We start from the raw sequence: 19,914 nt of genomic DNA, 5'->3' as shown, positions 1-19,914 counted from the left end.
ATATTTGCTGTGGGTTTTTCATAGATGGTTTTGATGACATTGAATGGGCTTGAATTTTTAAGTAAACACAAGGGGCGCCTGAATGACTCAGTCAGGTGAGCATCTGACTCTTGGTTTCGACTCAGGTTGTTGTCTTTGGTTTGTGGGATCAAACTCTGCACTGGGCTCCCTGCTTAGTATGTGCTAACTTCATGTACTCTTTCTCTAAAAATAAATAAATCTTTTTAAAAAAGCAAACTAATTTTGCAATGAAAGAAAAGTGCTGTTTAGGAATATTTTGCTTTGAACTTGTAGGTATAGGGCAATGTTTTTGTTTTAAGATTTTATTTATTTGAGAAAGAGAGAGGCCACGAGAGAGGGAATCCAAGCAGGGAGTGGGAGAGGGAGAAGCAGGCTTCCCACTGAACAGGGAGCCTGATGCAGGGCTTGATCCCAGAACCCTGGGATCTTCACCTGAGGTAAAGGCAGACGCTTAATGATTGAGCCACCCAGACGTCCCAGGACAATGATTCTTAATCTTTTCTTCTCTTTGAGACATCTTATGTCTCTATGGATAAAGCCCTTTGCTCTAGATGCTAGACCGAAAGCTCCCTGATTTGTGGAGTATAACATTATACCTGGAAGGAGAGAGATGGTTACATAAGAAAAATCTTACCATATAGTGATGAATGCAGAGGAGTGAAACAAAAACAGGTGGGGGGATCAGGATAAGCTCAGTGTGCTCTTAACATTGAGTTAAGACCAAAGTGTTGGCAGATGAACCATGGTGGTTATCTGAGGAAAGAGCATTCCACATCAGAAAGCCCTACGGTGAGAGCCTGCTTATTTTTTTTTAAATGGCAGAAAGACGGGGGTGCCTAGGTAGCTGTTAGTTAAATGATTTCAGCTCAGGTCTTGAACTCAGGGTCATGAGTTGGAGCCCCATGTTGGGCTCCACACTGGGTATGGAGTGTACTTTTTAAAAAGGGCAAAAAGGTGGGTCTAACTAGAGTGCATTGAATGACTGGATGAGGCTAGAGGGGTGACATATGTAGGTACTGTCATGTACCTCTAAACAGACCTGCCTTCTCAATTCACATGGTTAAAAGACTCTTTGCCCCATGGTACAGTTGACTCTTGAACAATGTGGGGTTAGGGGTGTTGGCTCCCTGCACAGCTGCAAATCTTCATGTAATTTTTTAAAAAGATTTTTATTTATTTATTTGTCAGAGAGAGAGTGCACAAGCAGGGTTTGCTGCAGGCAAAGGGAAAAGCAGGCTCCCTGTTCAGCAGGGAGCCGGATGCAGGACTTGATTCCAGGACCCTGGGATCATGACCTGAGCCAAGGGCAGCCACTTAACCGACTAAGCCACCATCATCCCTCTTCGTGTAATTTTTGACTCCCCAAAAACTTAATAGCCTACTGTTGACTAGACATTAGCAGTCAATTAACAAATATTTTGTATGTTACATGTATTATATACTGTATTCTCATAATCTAGACAAAAGAAAGTGTTAAATCATAAGGAAGAAAAAATACATTTTCCTTTTTCAAAGATTTTATTTGAGAGAGAGTATGCATGCGCATGTGAGGGTGTGGGGGGCAGAGGCCGAGAATCTCAAGCAGAGTCCACAGAGCCTGATGTAGGGCAGGGCTCAATGTCCTGACCCATGAGATCATGACCCATGAGATCATGACATTTAACCAACTGAGCTACCTAGGTACCCCAAGAAAATACATATTCAGTACTCTGCTGCATCTATCACAAAAAACCTGCATATAAGTGGACCCATGCAGTTCAACACAAGTTGTTAAAGGGTCAGCTGTATTGTGTCTCAGTGTCTCAACCTAACCCCCCCCCTTTTTTTCTTAAGATTTTATATTTGAAAGAGAATAAGAAGGGGGGGGGGTTGTGGGTAGAGGGAGAAGCAGACTCCTTGCTGAGCAGGAATCCTGATGCCAGAGTCAATCCGGGCACTCCAGGACCGTGACCTGAGCTGAAGGCAGTTGCTTAACCAGCTGAGCCACCCAAGCACCCCTCAATCTAACTCTTTTTTAATAAGAATTAAAAATTATGTCTGTATTACTGTTACTTAAATTTTCAGAACAATTTATTGTCTTGAGAACCTAGGCTGTTTTCTAAATTGCTTTTTTAAAAAATTATGGCAAAATTAGATTGCTTTTTAAAAACCATGTGTTAACCACCTTAGAGAGTTTCCTCTGTCAGACTTCCGCATCCGTCCAGCCTAGAAGCAGCACAGACTTTGTTAGTTTTGACAGAGTAATTACATCCTTAGAACAGTTTTAGTGAATTGGTGGGAGACAAAGGTACATGTTAAAGGTTAATCACAGAAGTAGCCATCTGAATAAGCTTCACTGTGTTCCTTTACTCTCTACTACTAACACAGTCACACTTCAGGCCACCAAATGTGTGGGGTTTTTTCCCACATTGACCAATTCTCTGACATCAGCTAGCTGTCCTACAATTCAGTTGATACTGTCTACTTGGAGTTAGTGTCAGGTCCCACAGGTTAAGGTCCTAGGATATCATCTGTACTTCTGATTGACTAGCTATCAGTTGGGGTTCTTACTACCCCTCCTTAGGTTTCATAATTTGTTGGAACAACTCACAGAACTCAGGGAAACACGTTTGCTGGTATATTATGTAATAAATGATATGATAGAAGATAAAAATGAATAGCCAGATAAAGATATATAGGAGCTTCTGTCCATATGGAATTGGGGTACACCACATTCCTGGCATGTTCACCAACAAATCAGTTCCCTGAACCCCATACTTCTGGGATTTTTATGGAGGCTATATCCCATAGGTACAATCCATTAGTATCTCAATTTCTATCTTTCTTCTCCAGAGAATGGAGTGTGGGGCTGAAAGTATCAAGCTTCTAATCATGGCTTGGTCTTTCTGGTGACCAGCCTCCGTCGAGGAGCCCACCAAGAGTTGCCTCAATAGAACACAAGATGGATCTAGCATTTTTATTATTACTTACAAAATTATAAAGATTTTAGGAGCTCTGGCCAGGAGCCAGGGAGAATAAAATACATATTTTTTTATTATACCACAGTATCATTCATCTAGGTAAGATAAGGAGGCAACTTCTAAGGACAAAAACAAAAGCTGTCATATAAATGCCTTGATAGTGTGTATAGTACTAGGAAAGGTCCAGGTTTTCTGTTCCTGGTCTGTTAGTCTGAGCTGGATAAAGGGGATTCATTTGGAACTTCTCTTTCAAGAACCCTCTTGAGTTGGGTGCTTCCTAAAGCATCCACATGGAGTTAGATGCATGTGTTAGAAAGAAGGCCTTCTTTTTTCTTTTTTCTTTCTTTTTTTTTTTTTTTTAATATTTTATTTATTTGACACAGAGAGAGAGAGATCACAAGTAGGCAGAGAGGGAGGCAGAGAGAGAGAGAGACGCGGGCTCCCTGCCAAGCAGAGAGCCCGACACGGGGCTGGATCCCAGGACCCTGAGATCATGACCCGAGCTAAAGGCAGAGGCTTAACCCACTGAGCCACCGAGGCACCCCGAAAGAAGGCCTTCTGATGGTGAATCCCAGGGTTTGGGTTTCATTTCGCATCCATGAAATTGCTTGTTCTTCTGCCCTTTTACAGGGCAGGAACTGAGGCTTCACACAGGGCTGGTTGGTCAGTCTGGCTGCACTAAGTGAAGGGTACTTTGGGGAAGGGGACCTCTCATCACTTGCTCCTTTTGCAACTCTTCATTTGTTATTTCAACTCTTGTCCCTCTTTCTCTTTTTCTTCTTGCTGTTGTACGTCCCCTTCGTGCTGGATGGTTCGTAACCCCTCATCATAGTGTGGAATTACCGAGAATGACAAAGAGTTAATCAAAAGCCAGACTTGGCTCTGAGACAAACAGGATTCTGGTCTGTCTCTGCAACTTTAGATACGTCATCTTAAGCAAGTGATTTAACCACAGAGTCCATTTCCTTATCTACATCATAAAAATAAAAGAATTTATGTTGTAGTTACTTTGAGGGTTATATAAAATATCAAGTCCTAAACACATTCCCTGGCACATAGTAATCCTTTAATAAATAAATAATAGCTGCTGTTGTTTTCTTCTTCCTCTTCTCATTAGTGCATTCCTACCTTGGGCCTCAGTCACTTTTCAAATATTTTAAAAGTACCCAAACATTTATTCCCACACTGTTGGTAGTGCCATTTTTATCCTTTTTTTTTTCTTTTCCTTTTTTTCTTTTTTTTTTTAAGTAGGTAGGCTCCACACCCAGCATGGAGCCCAGTATGGGGCTTGAACTCAAGATTGTGAAATCAAGACCTGAACTGAGATCAAGAGTCAGATGCTTAACCAACTGAGCTACTCAGGCGCCCCATTCTTTTTTTTCTTCAATACATAAACTTAACAGATGCAATTCAGATCTCTAGTAACTCCCCTGAACATCCTCCTCTCCCAGAGTAAATGCTATTTTAAGGTTTTTAGCTTGGTGTGATATTTTCTGTATCCATCTGGGTATTGATTTTTAGTTATAAATATTAGACATTCCCCCTCATCCCCTTTTTTATTCAGAAAGAAAATGACTAAAGGATAGTAGTTAGCTCAAGGAATTTGTGGGAGGGCTGGAGAATGGGTCTTGGAGATTGCAGCCAGGCACAGGACTCAGGTCACATTGCTGGCCTGCTCTGGCAGAGACTTTCTGCCACACCCATGGGCACAGGTCCTTGCTCTACTACAGTCTCATTGGGATCTATGCCATCCTGCTCCATTTCTGCCATATTCCTCCACTCTCACCAGAAAATGGAGGTTGTGGTTCTTGCTGCCTCATGTTGCTCCCTTCTGAGTCCAAATTTCATGCAGTGTGTCTAATTTGGGAAGCTTTGGTCACATGCCCACACTAGCTGCAGGAGAGGTTCGGAGAATGAGTCTGGCTTCTGCCTTAGAGAGGCAGCGCTCGTTTTATGATGTATTCTGCAAACATGGGTGTGCAGCCAAAAATGGGACTGCAGTCAGCTACTCCCTCACTGGCACATTGTGGGCTGATTGGGATCCTGATCATCACTTGGATCAGTGAACCACGTATTGCTCCTTTTCCTGGCTCTTCATGTCCAGCCTTTTACTCAAATTTAAATCTCTTCCCTTACCGTATTTCTAAGTTCATTCGTATAAGAGTTTGGTAAATGTTTAATACGTGAGTAGAGACTTTACCATTTTCAGAAGAGTGTTAGTTGAATAGGAATTCTACCAGGGCCCCTAAATTTTTGCTAGACTAGTTGTTAAAAGGTGCAGGTAGGTTCCTGCGTGTGTGATTCCTTACCTAGTGGGGTGTTCTTCTACCATGTTGAGCACTGTCCTCAACCATCCCTCCTCAGTGAGACTTAGAACATGAAATGGAATGTGACCTACATGAGTTTCCTAGTACTGTTTTTTAAAGGGGACAAAAGAAAGGTGAAATTGATTTTTTAATCACATTTAATCTAATCTAATACTTCAACATGTAATCAGTATAATATTAAAAACCATTTTCCCCTTTTTTGGTACAAATCCTTGAAATCTGGTTATGTTTTGAACTTGTAGCACGCTATAGTTTGAACATTACAGGTGATGGCCAACTACAGGTAGAGGATATTGGACCAGCACAGCTTCAGAGGAATGTGAGGGAAGAATTGTTTACTCTATCCTGTGGAAATAAAGTAATTTTAAAAGTTGTTTATGAGGCAGAATGTGGAAATTGACCCTACACGTTCAGTTTATTTTCTTATTTATTTATTTAAAGATTTGTTTATTCATTCTGGGGGGGTGCTGAGGGAGTGAGAGTCTCAAGCCGACTCTGCACTGAGCAGAACATCACGTGGGGCTTGATCTCATGACCCTGAGATCATGACCTGGCCTGACAATAAGAGTCAGCCACTTAACTGACTTGACTGTGCCCCCAGGTGCCCCTTTTCTCCTTTAAATGAAATACTGATTTTATTTTACACTTTACCCAGAAGAAGAAGGAAAAAAAATCCAAGAAGTGGTACTAGATACGTTTTTTTGGTTTTGAGTTTCAGTGATTGGAAGAAAAGATTCCTAATATTGGTAGTACATGTGTTACTTCATGGTTTCTCATTGTTCCTTAGTTGGAATACTTAGTCCTTATGTGTTGAGCTTTGAATTACTTAGGTTATGAATGACACTGAGGAAAAAGGAAAAGATTTTCCATCTGCAAACTAATTAAGAATGTTGACAAGTCAGGGCCAATAAGACTTCTAGACTAGTGGTTATCCAGGTGAGTAGAATCACGTGGAGAGGTTTTAAGATACTTATTTTAGAAAGAGAGAGGCTCGTGGAGGGCAGAAGGAGAGAGAGAGTCCTGAAGCACACTCCGAGAGCACAGAGCCCAACACGGGTCATCTCTGCCACTCCCCCCGCCGATATCAAGACCTGAGCAGAAACCAGGAGTCATCTCCTTAACCATCCTAGCCATCCTGATGCCCCTCATCTGGAGAGTTTCTTAAAATGAAAAATGGCTAGGGCACCTGGGTGGCTCATCCTGGCTCCATGCTCAGTGGGGAGTCTGCTTGAGCGTCTCTGCCCCTCCCCCAACTACTGCTCTTACGTGCACTCTCCCGAAGGCCCGCGCTCTCTGTCAAATAAATCTTTTTTTTTTTTTTAAAGATTTTATTTGTTTATTTGACAGACAGAGATCACAAGTAGGCAGAGAGGCAGGCAGAGAAAGAGGGAAGCAGGCTCCCTGCCGAGCAGAGAGCCCGATGCGGGACTCGATCCCAGAACTCTGAGATCATGACCTGAGCTGAAGGCAGCAGCTTAACCCACTGAGCCACCCAGGTGCCCTGTCAAATAAATCTTAAAAAAGGAGAGAATGGCTGCTTCCCTCACCCCATGCCCTGAATTCTGATTTAGTGTAGGTAGGACTGGGGTCACTTCTAAATGTTCGCATTTTTCCCCAATTTTATTGAGATCATATAGCATGTATAAGTTTAAGGTATACACCTTAATGATTTGACTTATATATCATGAAATGATTACCACAATAAAAGTTTGGTTAACTTCTGTCACCTCATATAGATTAAAAAAGGTTAAGAAAAAGGAAGTTTTTCCCTTCGTGATGCAAGCTCTTAGGGTTCACTCTCCTAACAACTTTTCTCTATACCATGCAGCCATATTAGCTACAGTCATTCTGTTGTACATTATCTCCCTAGCACTTCTGTATCTTACAGCTCTGAGTTAATACCTTTTGACCACATTCATCCTGTTCTTCCTCCTCCCTGTGCCCACTTTTAGTAGTCATAAATTGATGTCTTTATCTATGAGTTTCTTTTTTTTTAGATTCCATATATGTGAAATCATGTAGTATTTGCTTTTCTCTGACTTACTAGCATAAAGCCATCAATGTACATCTGTTTCACAAAGGTCAGAATTTCTTCATCCTTTGGCAGACACTCAACCATTTTCCTGTCTTATTATAAATAATGCTGTGAACATGGAGTATAGATGTTTCATTGACATGTTTTAATTTCCAGAGAATTTTTATTTTTATTTTTTTTTAAGATTTTATTTATTGGGGCACCTGGGTGGCTCAGTTTACTAAGTATTTGCCTTTGGCTCAGGTCATGATCCTGGGGTCCTGGGATTGAGTCCTGCATAGGGCTCCCTGCTCAGCAGGGAATCTGCTTCCTGCTTTCCCTCTGCTGCTCTCTCTCTCTGTTAAGTAAACAAATAAAGTCTTTAAAAAAAAAAAGATATTATTTATTTAAAAGAGTGCATGAGAGAGAAAGCAGGGGGAGGGACAGAGGAAGAAGCATACTCCCTGCTGAGCTTAGAGTCCAGTGATGGGCTTGATCCCCGGACTCCGAGATCATGATCTGAGTGGAAGGCAGATGCTTAACCAACTGAGCCACCCAGGTGCCTCGAAAATTTTCATTTCTCATAAATTTCCAGGTTGATGCTGAATATGCTGCTCCATGGATCACATTCAGACATACCTTCTGAAAAACTTAATTGGTAATATACTCAGTGGAGTAAGGAATCTGAGAAAAAAAAAGTCATGAGAATAAAGAAAACAAAACCAGCTCAGAATTGAGCTCTAATTGCAGTGTCATAGCTGTACAGAAGACCCAGAAAGCAGTCTTCCCAGGTTGAAATATAAAGTCAGAATGCTCAAGAAGAAAGTAGTGCCGTACATCTTATGTGGTCAAGAGCCCAGAAATACAGTTATACTTCTCTTCTGAATAACGGGGGGGGGGGGGGGCAATTAAGCCTGGAAAAGCTGAGGGGAGCTAAATGAGAAGGTTAATGATTTAATTGTGTGAAGAAAACTAAAACTGTGATTTATGAGGGATTGATAGAAGGTGGAAAATAGTGGTTTTTGAAGGAAAAAAAATCATTCCCCTCAAAATGTCCCCCTCTCCCATTTGATAATACAACTTTTCTAGGATCCGAAAGCTTAGAGATGATCTTTTTCCTTTTTGTACCTATTGAGAATCATCTTAAATCTAGGCTTAAGTTTCAAAATGCTTTTTAATAATCTGTGTATATTTTTTGCTTAGTTAATCAGTCTGTCAGTTTGTTTGTTTTTTCTTTTGAGACACTTGACCGGAGTATTATAACCTTGAAAATTATAGCTAAACCTGTTAAAAGCATAGAGTTGATCAATCACAGTACTAACTTCTGAATGTCTACCTTAGATTTTTGTCTTTTCCTCTTTTTTTAAAAGATTTTATTGATTTAGGAGCGCCTGGGTGGCTCGGTGGGTTAAGCCTCTGGTCATGATCTCAGGGTCCTGGGATCGAGCTCCGCATCGGGCTCTCTGCTCAGCAGGGAGCCTACTTCCTCCTCTCTCTCTGCCTGCCTCTGATCTTTCTCTCTCTGTTAGATAAATCAGTACAATTTTTTTAAAAGGTTTTATTGATTTATTTGAGAGAGAGACACAGCAAGAGAGGGAACACAGCAGGGCAAGTGGGAGAGGGAGAAGCAGGCTTCCTGCCAAAGAGGGAGCCTGATGCAGGTCTTGATCCCAGGGCACTGAGATTATGACCTGTGCCAAAGGCAGCTACTTAACGACTGAGCCACCCAGGTGCCCCCCCCCTTTATTTAAGAGAACTCTTTGAGCAACTCTTACTACAAAGAAATACTTGAAGTTGTACAGTTCTTTCAGTTCACTTCATTTTTGCTGCTTTTCTGAGTAAAATTTAATTTTTTGTGTTTATTTGCTGAGTTTCCAAATTCTTACTATGACCATGTAGTTGTGATTAGCCAGATAAAAAGTTAACGTTTTTATATAAATTTTAAAATTGGGAGATAATATATAACAATCCTTACTGACCTATGATAGTTATGAATAAAGATGATGAACATATAATATTTGATTTTTTATTCAGTATGTTGACATTGGTAAAGAAATGTCACAAAGTGCTTTAACTCTTACTCCTCTAATTTTAAATTCTAACTACTTTGGATCTAAAATGGCATCAGATTGGGCACCTGGGTGGCTCAGTTGGTTAAGCAACTGCCTTCGGCTCAGGTCATGATTCCCGGGGTTTGGGATTGAGGCCCACATCAGGCTCCCCCTGCTTGTGCTCTCTTTGTCAAATAAATCTTTTAAAAAAATAATAATAATAAAATGACATCAGATTATTTGTACTTTATTCTGGAGTGAGGAGTATTCCTGTCCCCCACTGCCCCTGCAGTTCTGATTCCATATTACATATTAAACAGTTATTGTGATAACTGTTTCCATTTCTGTTGGAAGATTGAATGTTGATAAATGGTTTCTAAGAAAAATCAATTAAAAGAGATACAGCAGGAGCAATAAGTGTCCAGCTGTTGGTTTTGGCTCAGGTCATGATCTCACTGTCAGGGAATTAAGCCGCTTGTGTGCTCCTCAATCAGCCCGGAGTCGGCTTGAGGTTTTCTCTCTCCTCGCCCCCACCACCAGGTGCTTGCTCACTCACTCTCTGACTCTCTAAAATAGATAAATCTTGGGGCGCCTGGGTGGCTCAGTGGGTTAAATAAAGCCTCTGCCTTCAGCTCAGGTCATGATCCCAGGGTTCTGGGATCGAGCCCCGCAGCGGGCTCTCTGCTCAGCAGGGAGCCTGCTTCCCCTTCCTCTCTTTCTGCCTGCCTCTCTGCCTACTTGTGATCTGTCAAATAAATAAATAAAATCTTAAAAAAAAAAATAAAATAGATAAGTCTTTAAGAAAAAAAGATACAATAAACTTATGAAGCATATAGGCTAGGATTTAGTGATAATAGCCAGTTTTTTAGTTTACTTATAAGATTTATTTGAGAGAGAGAGTGTCGGTAGGGGGAGGGACAGAGGGAGCAACTTCAGGTAAGCTCCCTGCTGAACGCAGAGCTCCGTGTGTGTGCTCAATCTCTCTGACAAAGAGATCATGACCTGAGCCTAAACCAAGAGTTGGAGACATAACTGACTGAGCCACCCAGACACCCCAATAGCCAGATTTTTAAAATTTTGTTTTTAAGCAAGTAATAATAATTATAAAATGTCTATGTATTTAACTCTAGCAGTGGTTCTTTTTTTCCCTTAAGATTTATTTAAATATTTCTTTATTTATTTGAAAAAGAGTGAGCATGCAGAGGGAGGGACAGAAGGAAACGCTTAAGATCTCAAGCAGACTTCCCAATGAGTGCAGGGCCTGACCAGGGCTCAATCTCACTACCCTGAGATTATGATCTGAGCCACACAGGTGCCCCTATAGCAGTGGTTCTTAAAGGGTGGTCCAGGACCAGTCCTCACCAGTACCCTTGCAGGGTTGCTTAAGGTCAAAGCTGTTTTTACTATAATACTGAGATGTTATTTGCCTTTTTCACTGCCAATTTCTCATGAATGTACCAGTGGTGATTTTTAGAGGTCACGTATGATATGTGCACAGCAGACTGAATGCAGAAGCAGATACGAGAATCCAGCTGTCTTCGATTAAGTCAGCTCTTAAAGAGTTTTGCAAAAACGTAAAAAAGGCAACTCTTATAAATTTTTTGTTTTGGCAAATGCAGGCATACCTCCACGATATTGCAGATTCAGTGCTAGACTACGGCAGTAGAGTGAATGTTGCAATAAAGCGAGTCAAATGAATTTTTTGGTTTCCCGGTGTGTATAGAAGTTATTCATGCTATACTGTGGTCTGTTAAGTGTGCAATAGCATTATGTCTTAAAGAATGTCCATGCCTTAATTTAAAAATACTTTATTGCTAAAAAATATGCTAACCATCATCTGAGCTTTGAGTGAGTTGTAATCTTTTTGCTGGTGGAGGGTCTTTCCTCGATGTTGATGACTGCTGATTGGTGGTTGCTGAAGGTTGGGGTGAATGTGGCAGCTTTTAAGATTTTACTTCTTTGTCAGAGAGAGAGAGTACAAGCAGAAGGACTGGCAGGCAGAGAGAGAAGCAGGCTCCCCACTGAGCAAGGAGCCTGATGCAGTACTTGATCCCCGGACCCTGGGATCATGACCTGAGCTGAAAGCAGATGCTTAACCAATTGAACCACCTAGACACCCTCATTTCAGCAGTCTTTTTTTTTTTTTTTTTTTTTAAGATTTTATTTATTTATTTGACAGAGATCACAAGTAGGCAGAGAGGCAGGCAGAGAGGGGGAAGCAGGCTGCCTGCTGAGCTTAATCCCAGGACCCTGAGATCGGGACCTGTTGCTGAGTCACCCAGGTGCCCCCCGTCATTTCAGCAATCTTAACAGCATTGTCACCAGGTGTAGATTCCATCTCTAGAAACCACTTTCTTTGTTCATCTATAAGAAGCAACTCTTCATCCATTAAAGTTTTATCGTGAGAATGCACCAATTCAGTCACATCTTTAGGCTCCGTGTTGTAGTTCTCTTGCTCTTTCCACCTGCAGTTACTGTCTCCACTGAAGTGTTGAACCCTTTAAAGTCATCTGTGAAGATCAGAATCCATTTCTTTTAAACTTCTGATAATGTTGATATTTTAATCTCTTCCCATGAATCATGAATATTCTTTTTTTTTTTTTTTAAAGATTTTATTTATTTATTGGAGAGGGAGAGAGAGAGAGAATGAGAGGAGAGAGGTCAGCGGGAGAAGCAACTCCCCGCTGAGCAGGGAGCCAGACGTGGTACAGGGAGCCAGACGTGGTACTCGATCCCCGGACTCCAGGATCATGACCTGAGCTGAAGGCGGTCGCTTAACCAAGTGAGCCACCCAGGTGCCCGAATCATGAATATTCTTGATGGCATCTAGAATGGTGAATCCTTTCCAGAGTTTTCAGTTTACTTTGCCCAGATGTTCAGAGGAATCACTCTCTATATCCAAGCATATATATCTTAGAAAATACATTTTTTTAATTATAAGACTTGAAAGTGAAAAAATACTCTCATCTTTGGGCTGCAGAATGGATGTTGTATTCACAGACATGAAAAGAACAATAATCTCGTTGTTCATGTCCATTAGAGCCGTTGGGTAATCACATGCATTGTCAGTGAGCAGTAGAATCTTTTTTCTGAGTAGTAGCTCTCAACAGTGGTCTCAAAATATTCAGTAAACCATGTTAAACACATGTGCTGTCATCCAGCCTTTGTTGCTCTGTTTATAGAGTATAAGCCGAGTAGATTTAGCATAAATTCTAAGGGCCCTGGGATCCTTGGAATAATAAATGATGAACATGAGCTTCACCAAGAAGTCACCAGCTGCATTGAGTCCCTGATATTATGTCAGCGTTTCTTTTAGGCTTTGAAGCCAGGCATTGCTTTCTCCTTTCTAGCTATGAAAGTCCTAGATGGCAACTTCTTCAAATATAATCTTGTTTTATCTACACTAAAAATCTGTTTGGTGTAGCCACCTTTGTTAATTATCTTAGGTCTTCTAGATAACTTGGCGGTAGCTTCTACGTCAGCACTTGCTGCTTTACCTTACCCTTTTATGTTATGGAGATTGCTTCTCAAACCACATGAACCAGCATCTGCTAGCCTCAAACTTTTCTTCTGCATGTTCCTCACCTCTCTTCAACCTTTGTAGAATTGAAGAAAGTTGAGGTCTTGCTCTGAATTAGGCTTTGGCTTAGGGAAATGTTGTGGCTGGCTTGATCTTCTATCCAAACCACTTAAACTTTCTCCTTATCAGCAATAAAGCTGTTTAGTGTTATCATTCATGTGTTCACTGAAGTAACACTTTGAATTTCCTTCAAGAAGTTTTCCTTTGTGGGGCACCTGGGTGGCTCAGTTATTAAGTGGCTGCCTTCGGCTCAGGTCATGATCTCAGGATCCTGGGATCAAGTCCAGCGTTGGGTTTCTTGCTCAATGGGAAGCCTGCTTCTCCCTCCCACTCACCCTGCTTGCGTTCCCTCTCTCTGGGTCTCTGTCAAATAAATAAATAAATAATTTTTTTTTAAAAGATTTTATTTATTTGTCAGAGAGAGAGAGGGAGAGCGAGCGAGCATAGGCAGACAGAATGGCAGGCAGAGACAGAGGGAGAAGCAGGCTCCCTGCCAAGCAAGGAGCCCGATGTGGGACTCGATCCCAGGACGCTGGGATCATGACCTGAGCCGAAGGCAGCTGCTTAACCAACTGAGCCACCCAGGTGCCCCTAAATAAATAAAATCTTTAAAAAAAAGAAGTTTTCCTTTGCATTCACAACTTGACTGTTTGGCATAAGAGGCCTAGCTTTTGGGCTACCTTGGCATTTAGCATGCCTTCCTCACTAAATTTAATCATTTCTAGCTTTTGAAAATGACTCTTGCTTTCATTTAGAAATGGTTGTTATTAATTGGCCTAATTTCAGTATTATTTTTGTCTCAGTGAATGGGGAGGCCTAAGGAGGGGCAATTGGCCAGTTGGTAGAGCTGTTAGAACAAACACATTTATCGATTTAAGTTTGCCATCTTCCATAGGTGAGATTTGTTGGGCCCAAAACAGTTACAACAAGTAACTTAGTAACATCACAGATCTTGTTGTCCAGTCACTATTAAAAAATATAATGATAAAATTTGAAATGTGAGAATTCCCTAAATGTGACACAGAGACACGAAGTGAACAAATGCTGTTGGAAAAAACAGTGCCAGTAGACTTGATCAGTGTGGGTTACCACACATCTTCATCTAAAGAACAAAAACAAAAAACATCATGTGGTGAGCACAGTAAAGTGAAGCACAGTAAAACTAGACAGGCCTTTCAGTTGTTATTTATGTTAATGTGACTGGTTTGTGTGATACCCAGGTTTTAATTTCTAGTGTGGTAAATATCAGTAACTATACCCATGTTAAAAAGAAAAAAAGAGGCTATTGGGAATCCTCAATAATTTTTTGAGACCAAAAAGCTTGAAAACAACTGTTCTGTAGTAACTGGTTTCATAAGTTTCCTTTACGACCTTATGTAAAGCACTGGTTCTAAACTTGAGCATGCATTAGTCACCTGGAAGACTTGTTAAGATAGATTGTTGACCTGTTCCCCAGAGTTTCTGATTCAGTAGTTCTGAGATGGGGCCTGAGAACTAGTGTTTCTAACAAGTCCCTGGGTGATGTTGGCCTGGGTGTTGCTGTTGGCCTGGAAACTGTATTCTGAGATTCACTGGTATAAAGAAATATTGCTTATAATGAAGGAAACCTAGGTATTGAGTACCTACTTAATTTATGCTCATAACAACTTTGTAGGGAGTTAGGTGTTCTCCCCCTTTTTATTTTTATTTTTTTAAGGTTTTTGTTTGTTTTCTTTTTTTAATTTGACAGCACGAGCAGGGGAGCAGCAAGCAGAGGGAGAAGCAGGCTCCCCACTGAGCAGGAAGCCTGATGAGGGGCTCCAGGGGCTCAGTCCCAGTACCTGAGGATCATGACCTGAGCCAAAGGCAGACACTTAACTGACTGAGCCACCCAGGTGTTCCTCCCCCTTTTTATTATACCTGAGGAAATTGAAACTTGGGGACTCCAAGCTAGAAAAGTACAGCAGCTATTCAAGTCTAACTTCAGGCCTATTCTCTTTACATAAATTCCTTTTTTATCTTTTTAATTGGTGATGGCTTTATTGAGATCTAATTCTTGTATAATTCACCCATTTAAAGTATACAGTTCAGTGGTTTGTTTGTTTGTTTGTTTTAACACATTTATTTTGGAGAAAGCATAAGTGAGAGGGGCTGAAGGAGACAGAATATCAAGTTGACTCCCTGCTGAGCACAGAGCCAATGCAGGACTCAGTCTCGTGACTCTTGAGATCATAACCTGAGCTGAAACCAAGAGTTAGACGCTTCACTAACTGCAGCGGTGGGGCAGTTGATTTCTTTTAGAGAGATGCACACATGAGCAGGGGTTGGGACAGAAGGAGAGAATTCTAAGCAGGCTCCCCTCCGAGGGTGGAGCCCGACAAGGGGACTTGATCACATGACCCCAAGATCATGACCCAAGCTGAAATCAAGAGTCAGGGGGCATCTGGGGGCTCAGTTGTTAAGTGTGTGTCTTCGGCTCCGGTCGTGATCCCAGCGTCCTGGGTTTGAGCCCTGCATCAGCTCCCTGCTCGGCGGGAAGCCTGCTTCTCCTCTCGCACTCTCTCTACTCATGTTCCCTCTCTCCCTGTGTCTCCCTGTGTCTCTGTCAAATAAATAAAATCTTTTTTTTAAAAAAAGAGAAAAGATATAATCTTATATCTTATATAAAGATATAATCTCTCATCTGCCTTTTTACCTTCCTAGACTAGTGTTAGATGTGTGTCTGGAGGAAAAATTATATTTTTTTCAATTTACAGACTATACATGGCATCCTTTCATGGTGCTCTGTATGCTGAGGTAACAGCAACAAGAAATGAGCTGCGTTATCATCAGAAATGTGTGGTTCAGGCTATAGTAACCTTCCTTAGGTTAAATTACCAGGAATCTTGTGGGGGGTGGTTTTATTGGCTTCTTTTTTAAAACAAAAGTATCTTAGTTAAGCACTCTTTTTTTTTTTTTTTTTTTTAAGATTTTATTTATTTGTCAGAGAGAGAGAGGGAGAGAGCCAGCACAGGCAGACGGAATGGCAGCAGAGGCAGAGGGAGAAGCAGGCTCCCTGCTGAGCAAGGAGCCCGATGTGGGACTCGATCCCAGGACGCTGGGATCATGACCTGAGCCGAAGGCAGCTGCTTAACCAACTGAGCCACCCAGGCGTCCCAGTTAAGCACTCTTTAATGCTGCATTTCAGTAGCAATGTAGGGAGGACCCTCCAAAAGGGATTTCACAAGTTTTGTCTCTACTGTGTTTTTCACTAGGCTGTAGTGGGAGTAGTTTTGATCCTTGGTTGAGAATTGCACACCTGTGGAATGTACTTATCTTACTGATCTTTTAGAACATTGGTCCCCATACTTTTTATCACTCAGTCCATAGATAAACTATTCTTTGAACATACACCCAACTGTATTTTTATAAATTACCTACTGGTACTACTATACCAACATGCAAAAACAAAGTGGGTCACAGTTTAAAACAAGATCTGATATTTTCTTCATAGATACACTTGATGGCCTTGCTTTCTTTGGTAGATAATTGTTGTTCTGAATGCTGTGTGATGCTGGAGAGTTTTGCATTTGGTTTTGGGTATTGTGACCTCCTCAGAAGCTTTGGGTATGGCAGCCCCTCCTCCTCACCTTACCTAGGGAGCCTGCCTGAGATGGCTTCCTTTTGGGGCTGGATTCCTGATGTTGCCTTGTTCACTCACTGCCACATCTTGTCACTGCAGGTACAGGTGCAGGTACAACAGTCTCCGCAGCAGGTCTCAGCTCAGCAGCTCTCCCCGCAGCTCACGGTTCACCAGCCTGCTGAGCAGCCCATCCAGGTCCAGGTGCAGATCCAAGGCCAAGCACCACAGCCGGCAGCCCCTTCCATCCAGACCCCGTCTCTGCAGAGCCCCAGCCCTTCGCAGCTGCAGGCGGCCCAGATCCAGGTGCAGCACGTACAGGCAGCCCAGCAGATCCAGGCTGCAGAGATTCCAGAGGAGCACATCCCACATCAGCAGATCCAGGCTCAGCTAGTGGCTGGCCAGTCTCTTGCCGGGGGTCAGCAGATCCAAATCCAGACCGTGGGTGCCCTTTCCCCACCACCGTCTCAGCAGGGCTCACCCCGGGAAGGGGAACGGCGGGTTGGCACAGCCAGTGTCCTCCAGCCAGTGAAGAAGCGCAAAGTGGACATGCCCATCACTGTGTCCTATGCCATCTCAGGGCAACCGGTGGCTACCGTGCTGGCCATTCCACAGGGCCAGCAGCAGAGTTATGTGTCTTTGAGGCCAGACTTACTGACAGTAGACAGTGCCCACCTGTACAGTGCCACTGGGACCATTACTAGCCCTACAGGAGAAACCTGGACCATCCCTGTTTACTCTGCCCAGCCCCGTGGGGATCCTCAGCAGCAGAGCATTACCCACATTGCCATTCCCCAGGAAGCCTACAATGCAGTTCACGTCAGTGGCTCACCCACGGCCCTGGCAGCTGTAAAGCTGGAGGATGACAAGGAGAAGATGGTGGGCACCACGTCTGTAGTGAAAAACTCCCATGAAGAGGTAGTGCAGACCCTTGCAAACTCTCTCTTTCCAGCACAGTTCATGAATGGCAACATCCACATTCCAGTGGCTGTGCAGGCTGTGGCAGGCACCTACCAGAACACAGCTCAGACTGTCCATATATGGGACCCTCAGCAGCAGCCACAACAGCAAACTCCCCAGGAACAGACGCCGCCACCGCCGCCGCCGCAGCAGCAGCAGCAACTCCAGGTTACTTGTTCAGTAAGTGATGACTTACCGGTAGGGCAGCCTGCTCCCCCAGGGCCAAGTGCAACACAGAACTTCCTGGCAACCTCTGGCTTGTTTACTGCAATGATGTTGGTCTTTCAGTAGTATATTTAATATTTTAGTTGAGTTTGGGGAGGGGGAATAGAAGCAGCAGGTGAAAGCTATAGAACAGGCAGGCATTCTGTCCTGGTACTTGGAGGTAGATGAAATGATCAGCAGCTGCTTTGGGGGTAGATGCCATGGATGCTTCTTTGTCATCCCTTTTTAAGAAGAATAAAGTTCTAGGGAAGGACTAATGGGACATGCCGAGTATTATCTGAGTTTAATAAGCTATTCTCTACACCACGAATGACTGAATCTAGTGGAACCCTTGTCGTTCAGTACACAGGCTATAAACTCATCACAACGGAGAGGCTGTGAAATTATTCCTTTTGAGTTATCTGTGGACACACTGTAGGTGAATTAGCAGATGTAAAATACTTCCTGGTGGGCCTGTTAAAATTAATCACCTTTGGGAGTGTCAGATAAACTACCACAGTGGGGTTTTTTTTTATGTTCCTTAAATAATCAAGCCTTGGTTAATTTTCTATTATGAAAGCTATGTTGAAAAAAATGCTTAACTTTTTATTTTGAAATAATCTTATACTTACAGAAAATAGAACTCTCTTGAAATTTCGAATTTAAAATTAGCTCTTTGGGGGCACCTAGGTGGCTCAGTGGATTAAGCCTCTGCCTTCGGCCCAGGTCATGATCTCAGGGTCCTGGGATCGAGCCCTGCATTGGGCTCTCTGCTCCGCAAGGGAGCCTGCTTCTCCCTCTCTCTCTGCCTGCCTCTCTGCCTACTTGTGATCTCTGCCTGTCAAATAAATAAATAAAATCTTAAAAAATAAAATTAGCACTTTTTTCTAATGTTAAGCCTTTTCTTTCTTTCTTTCTTTCTTTCTTTTTTTTTTTTTAAGAGGACGAGTGTTGGTGTGAGCAGGGGGTGAGGGAGAGGCAGACTTAAGCAGACTGTGCTTGGTGTGGAGCCTGACTCAGAGCTTGATTTTATGACCCTGAGATCATAACCTGAGCTGAAATCAAGAGTCGGAGGCTTAACTGACTGAGTCACCGAGGTTCCCCTAATTGTTACATCTTTTTAAGGATACCACAGAGGTGTGGATAAATTTATTCCTTGAGACTGTTAGCAAACTTTAGGGCTTCTGGTCTCATGGGACTGCTAAACGCAATGTGCCTCAGAGGGCAGGGGCTCCTGGGAATGCATGCAAGGAGCTGGTATAAACAGAGCACTATTAGACTAGGGACTGTACTCAGAAACTCAGGCTGTAAGCAGAGGCTGACAAAGCAGTTTCAGAGGCTGGTATATTATAGGTGACTTTTTATGGACTATTAAATATGCAGCTGCCAAGGCCTAGATGTAGAACTGTCATTGCTTCAGGTAGCTTATAGACCAGTTTTGGAGTGATAATGCATGTTTCCTATTTTCTGAATTTCTTATAAGGCAGCATAATCAAGCGTGACGTGACGTTTTATGTTCCACACTCACAAAAACAAACTGGGTATTGAGAAACCATTCTAGGTTAAAAAGTCAACAGAGACGTCTTTGTGGGAAAAGTGGCATTTGATCTCTGTAGCTTCAACTGACAAAAATGGAGCAGCATCCTGACAGAGCCAGAGATGGACAGAGGGGACATGGCCTAGTACAGCATGAGAGGGGGACTGTGGGAGAGGAGTTAGTACAGGGAGCAAAGGATTTATCTTCCCAAAGGGAAGAGTTGAGCTTGACCTGATCTGTGGTAGGAATTGTTTCCATAATCCTAAGAGTTGTGATAACAAGATCAAGTATGGATGTGTAGAATTAATTGCATGTAGGTGAAACCAGCCTGGAGAATTATGATGTAGCTCACCTTTTGCTCATAGGGATGGGGAGGATATCAGGCCTTTCCTCAGCTTTCCTGGTCCTTATCGTCTCAGTCTGCAGGTCAGGCCTCTTTTCATGCTCATCAGGCTCTGCAATTTCCATTTCTGGGCCCTTAAGCAAGAGAAGATCCTTTTGGGAGTTCATCTTAGTAGGCCCTTGTTCTTCAGAGGCAGTGTCTCCTTTGGGAAAGTCTTACAGGAATGAATGTCAGGTATTACCAGAAAAGGAAAATTTGAGAAGAATACCCATCATGTGGGAAAGGTGAGTTTGTCCATTTATACCACAAACATCCTTCT

At 42.5% G+C, this 19,914-nt stretch overlaps 1 protein-coding gene across 2 annotated transcripts in view; it reads left to right on the top strand.

Annotated features, from left to right (window-relative positions):
* Positions 1-19,914, top strand: part of QRICH1 (glutamine rich 1) — a 53,355-nt gene that overhangs the window by 18,041 nt on the left and 15,400 nt on the right. For both annotated transcript variants that reach the window (XM_059160874.1, XM_059160875.1), the window contains one exon: positions 16,654-17,691. In XM_059160874.1, coding sequence (XP_059016857.1) covers positions 16,654-17,691 — 1,038 coding nt within the window. The remainder of the gene's footprint in view (positions 1-16,653; positions 17,692-19,914) is intronic.

Source organism: Mustela lutreola, chromosome 2 (genome assembly GCF_030435805.1).
Source record: "Mustela lutreola isolate mMusLut2 chromosome 2, mMusLut2.pri, whole genome shotgun sequence".
Classification (NCBI taxonomy): Eukaryota; Metazoa; Chordata; class Mammalia; order Carnivora; family Mustelidae; genus Mustela; species Mustela lutreola.
The sequence above is the reverse complement of the archived record's forward strand: the minus strand, read 5'-3'. Positions and strand labels throughout refer to the sequence as shown.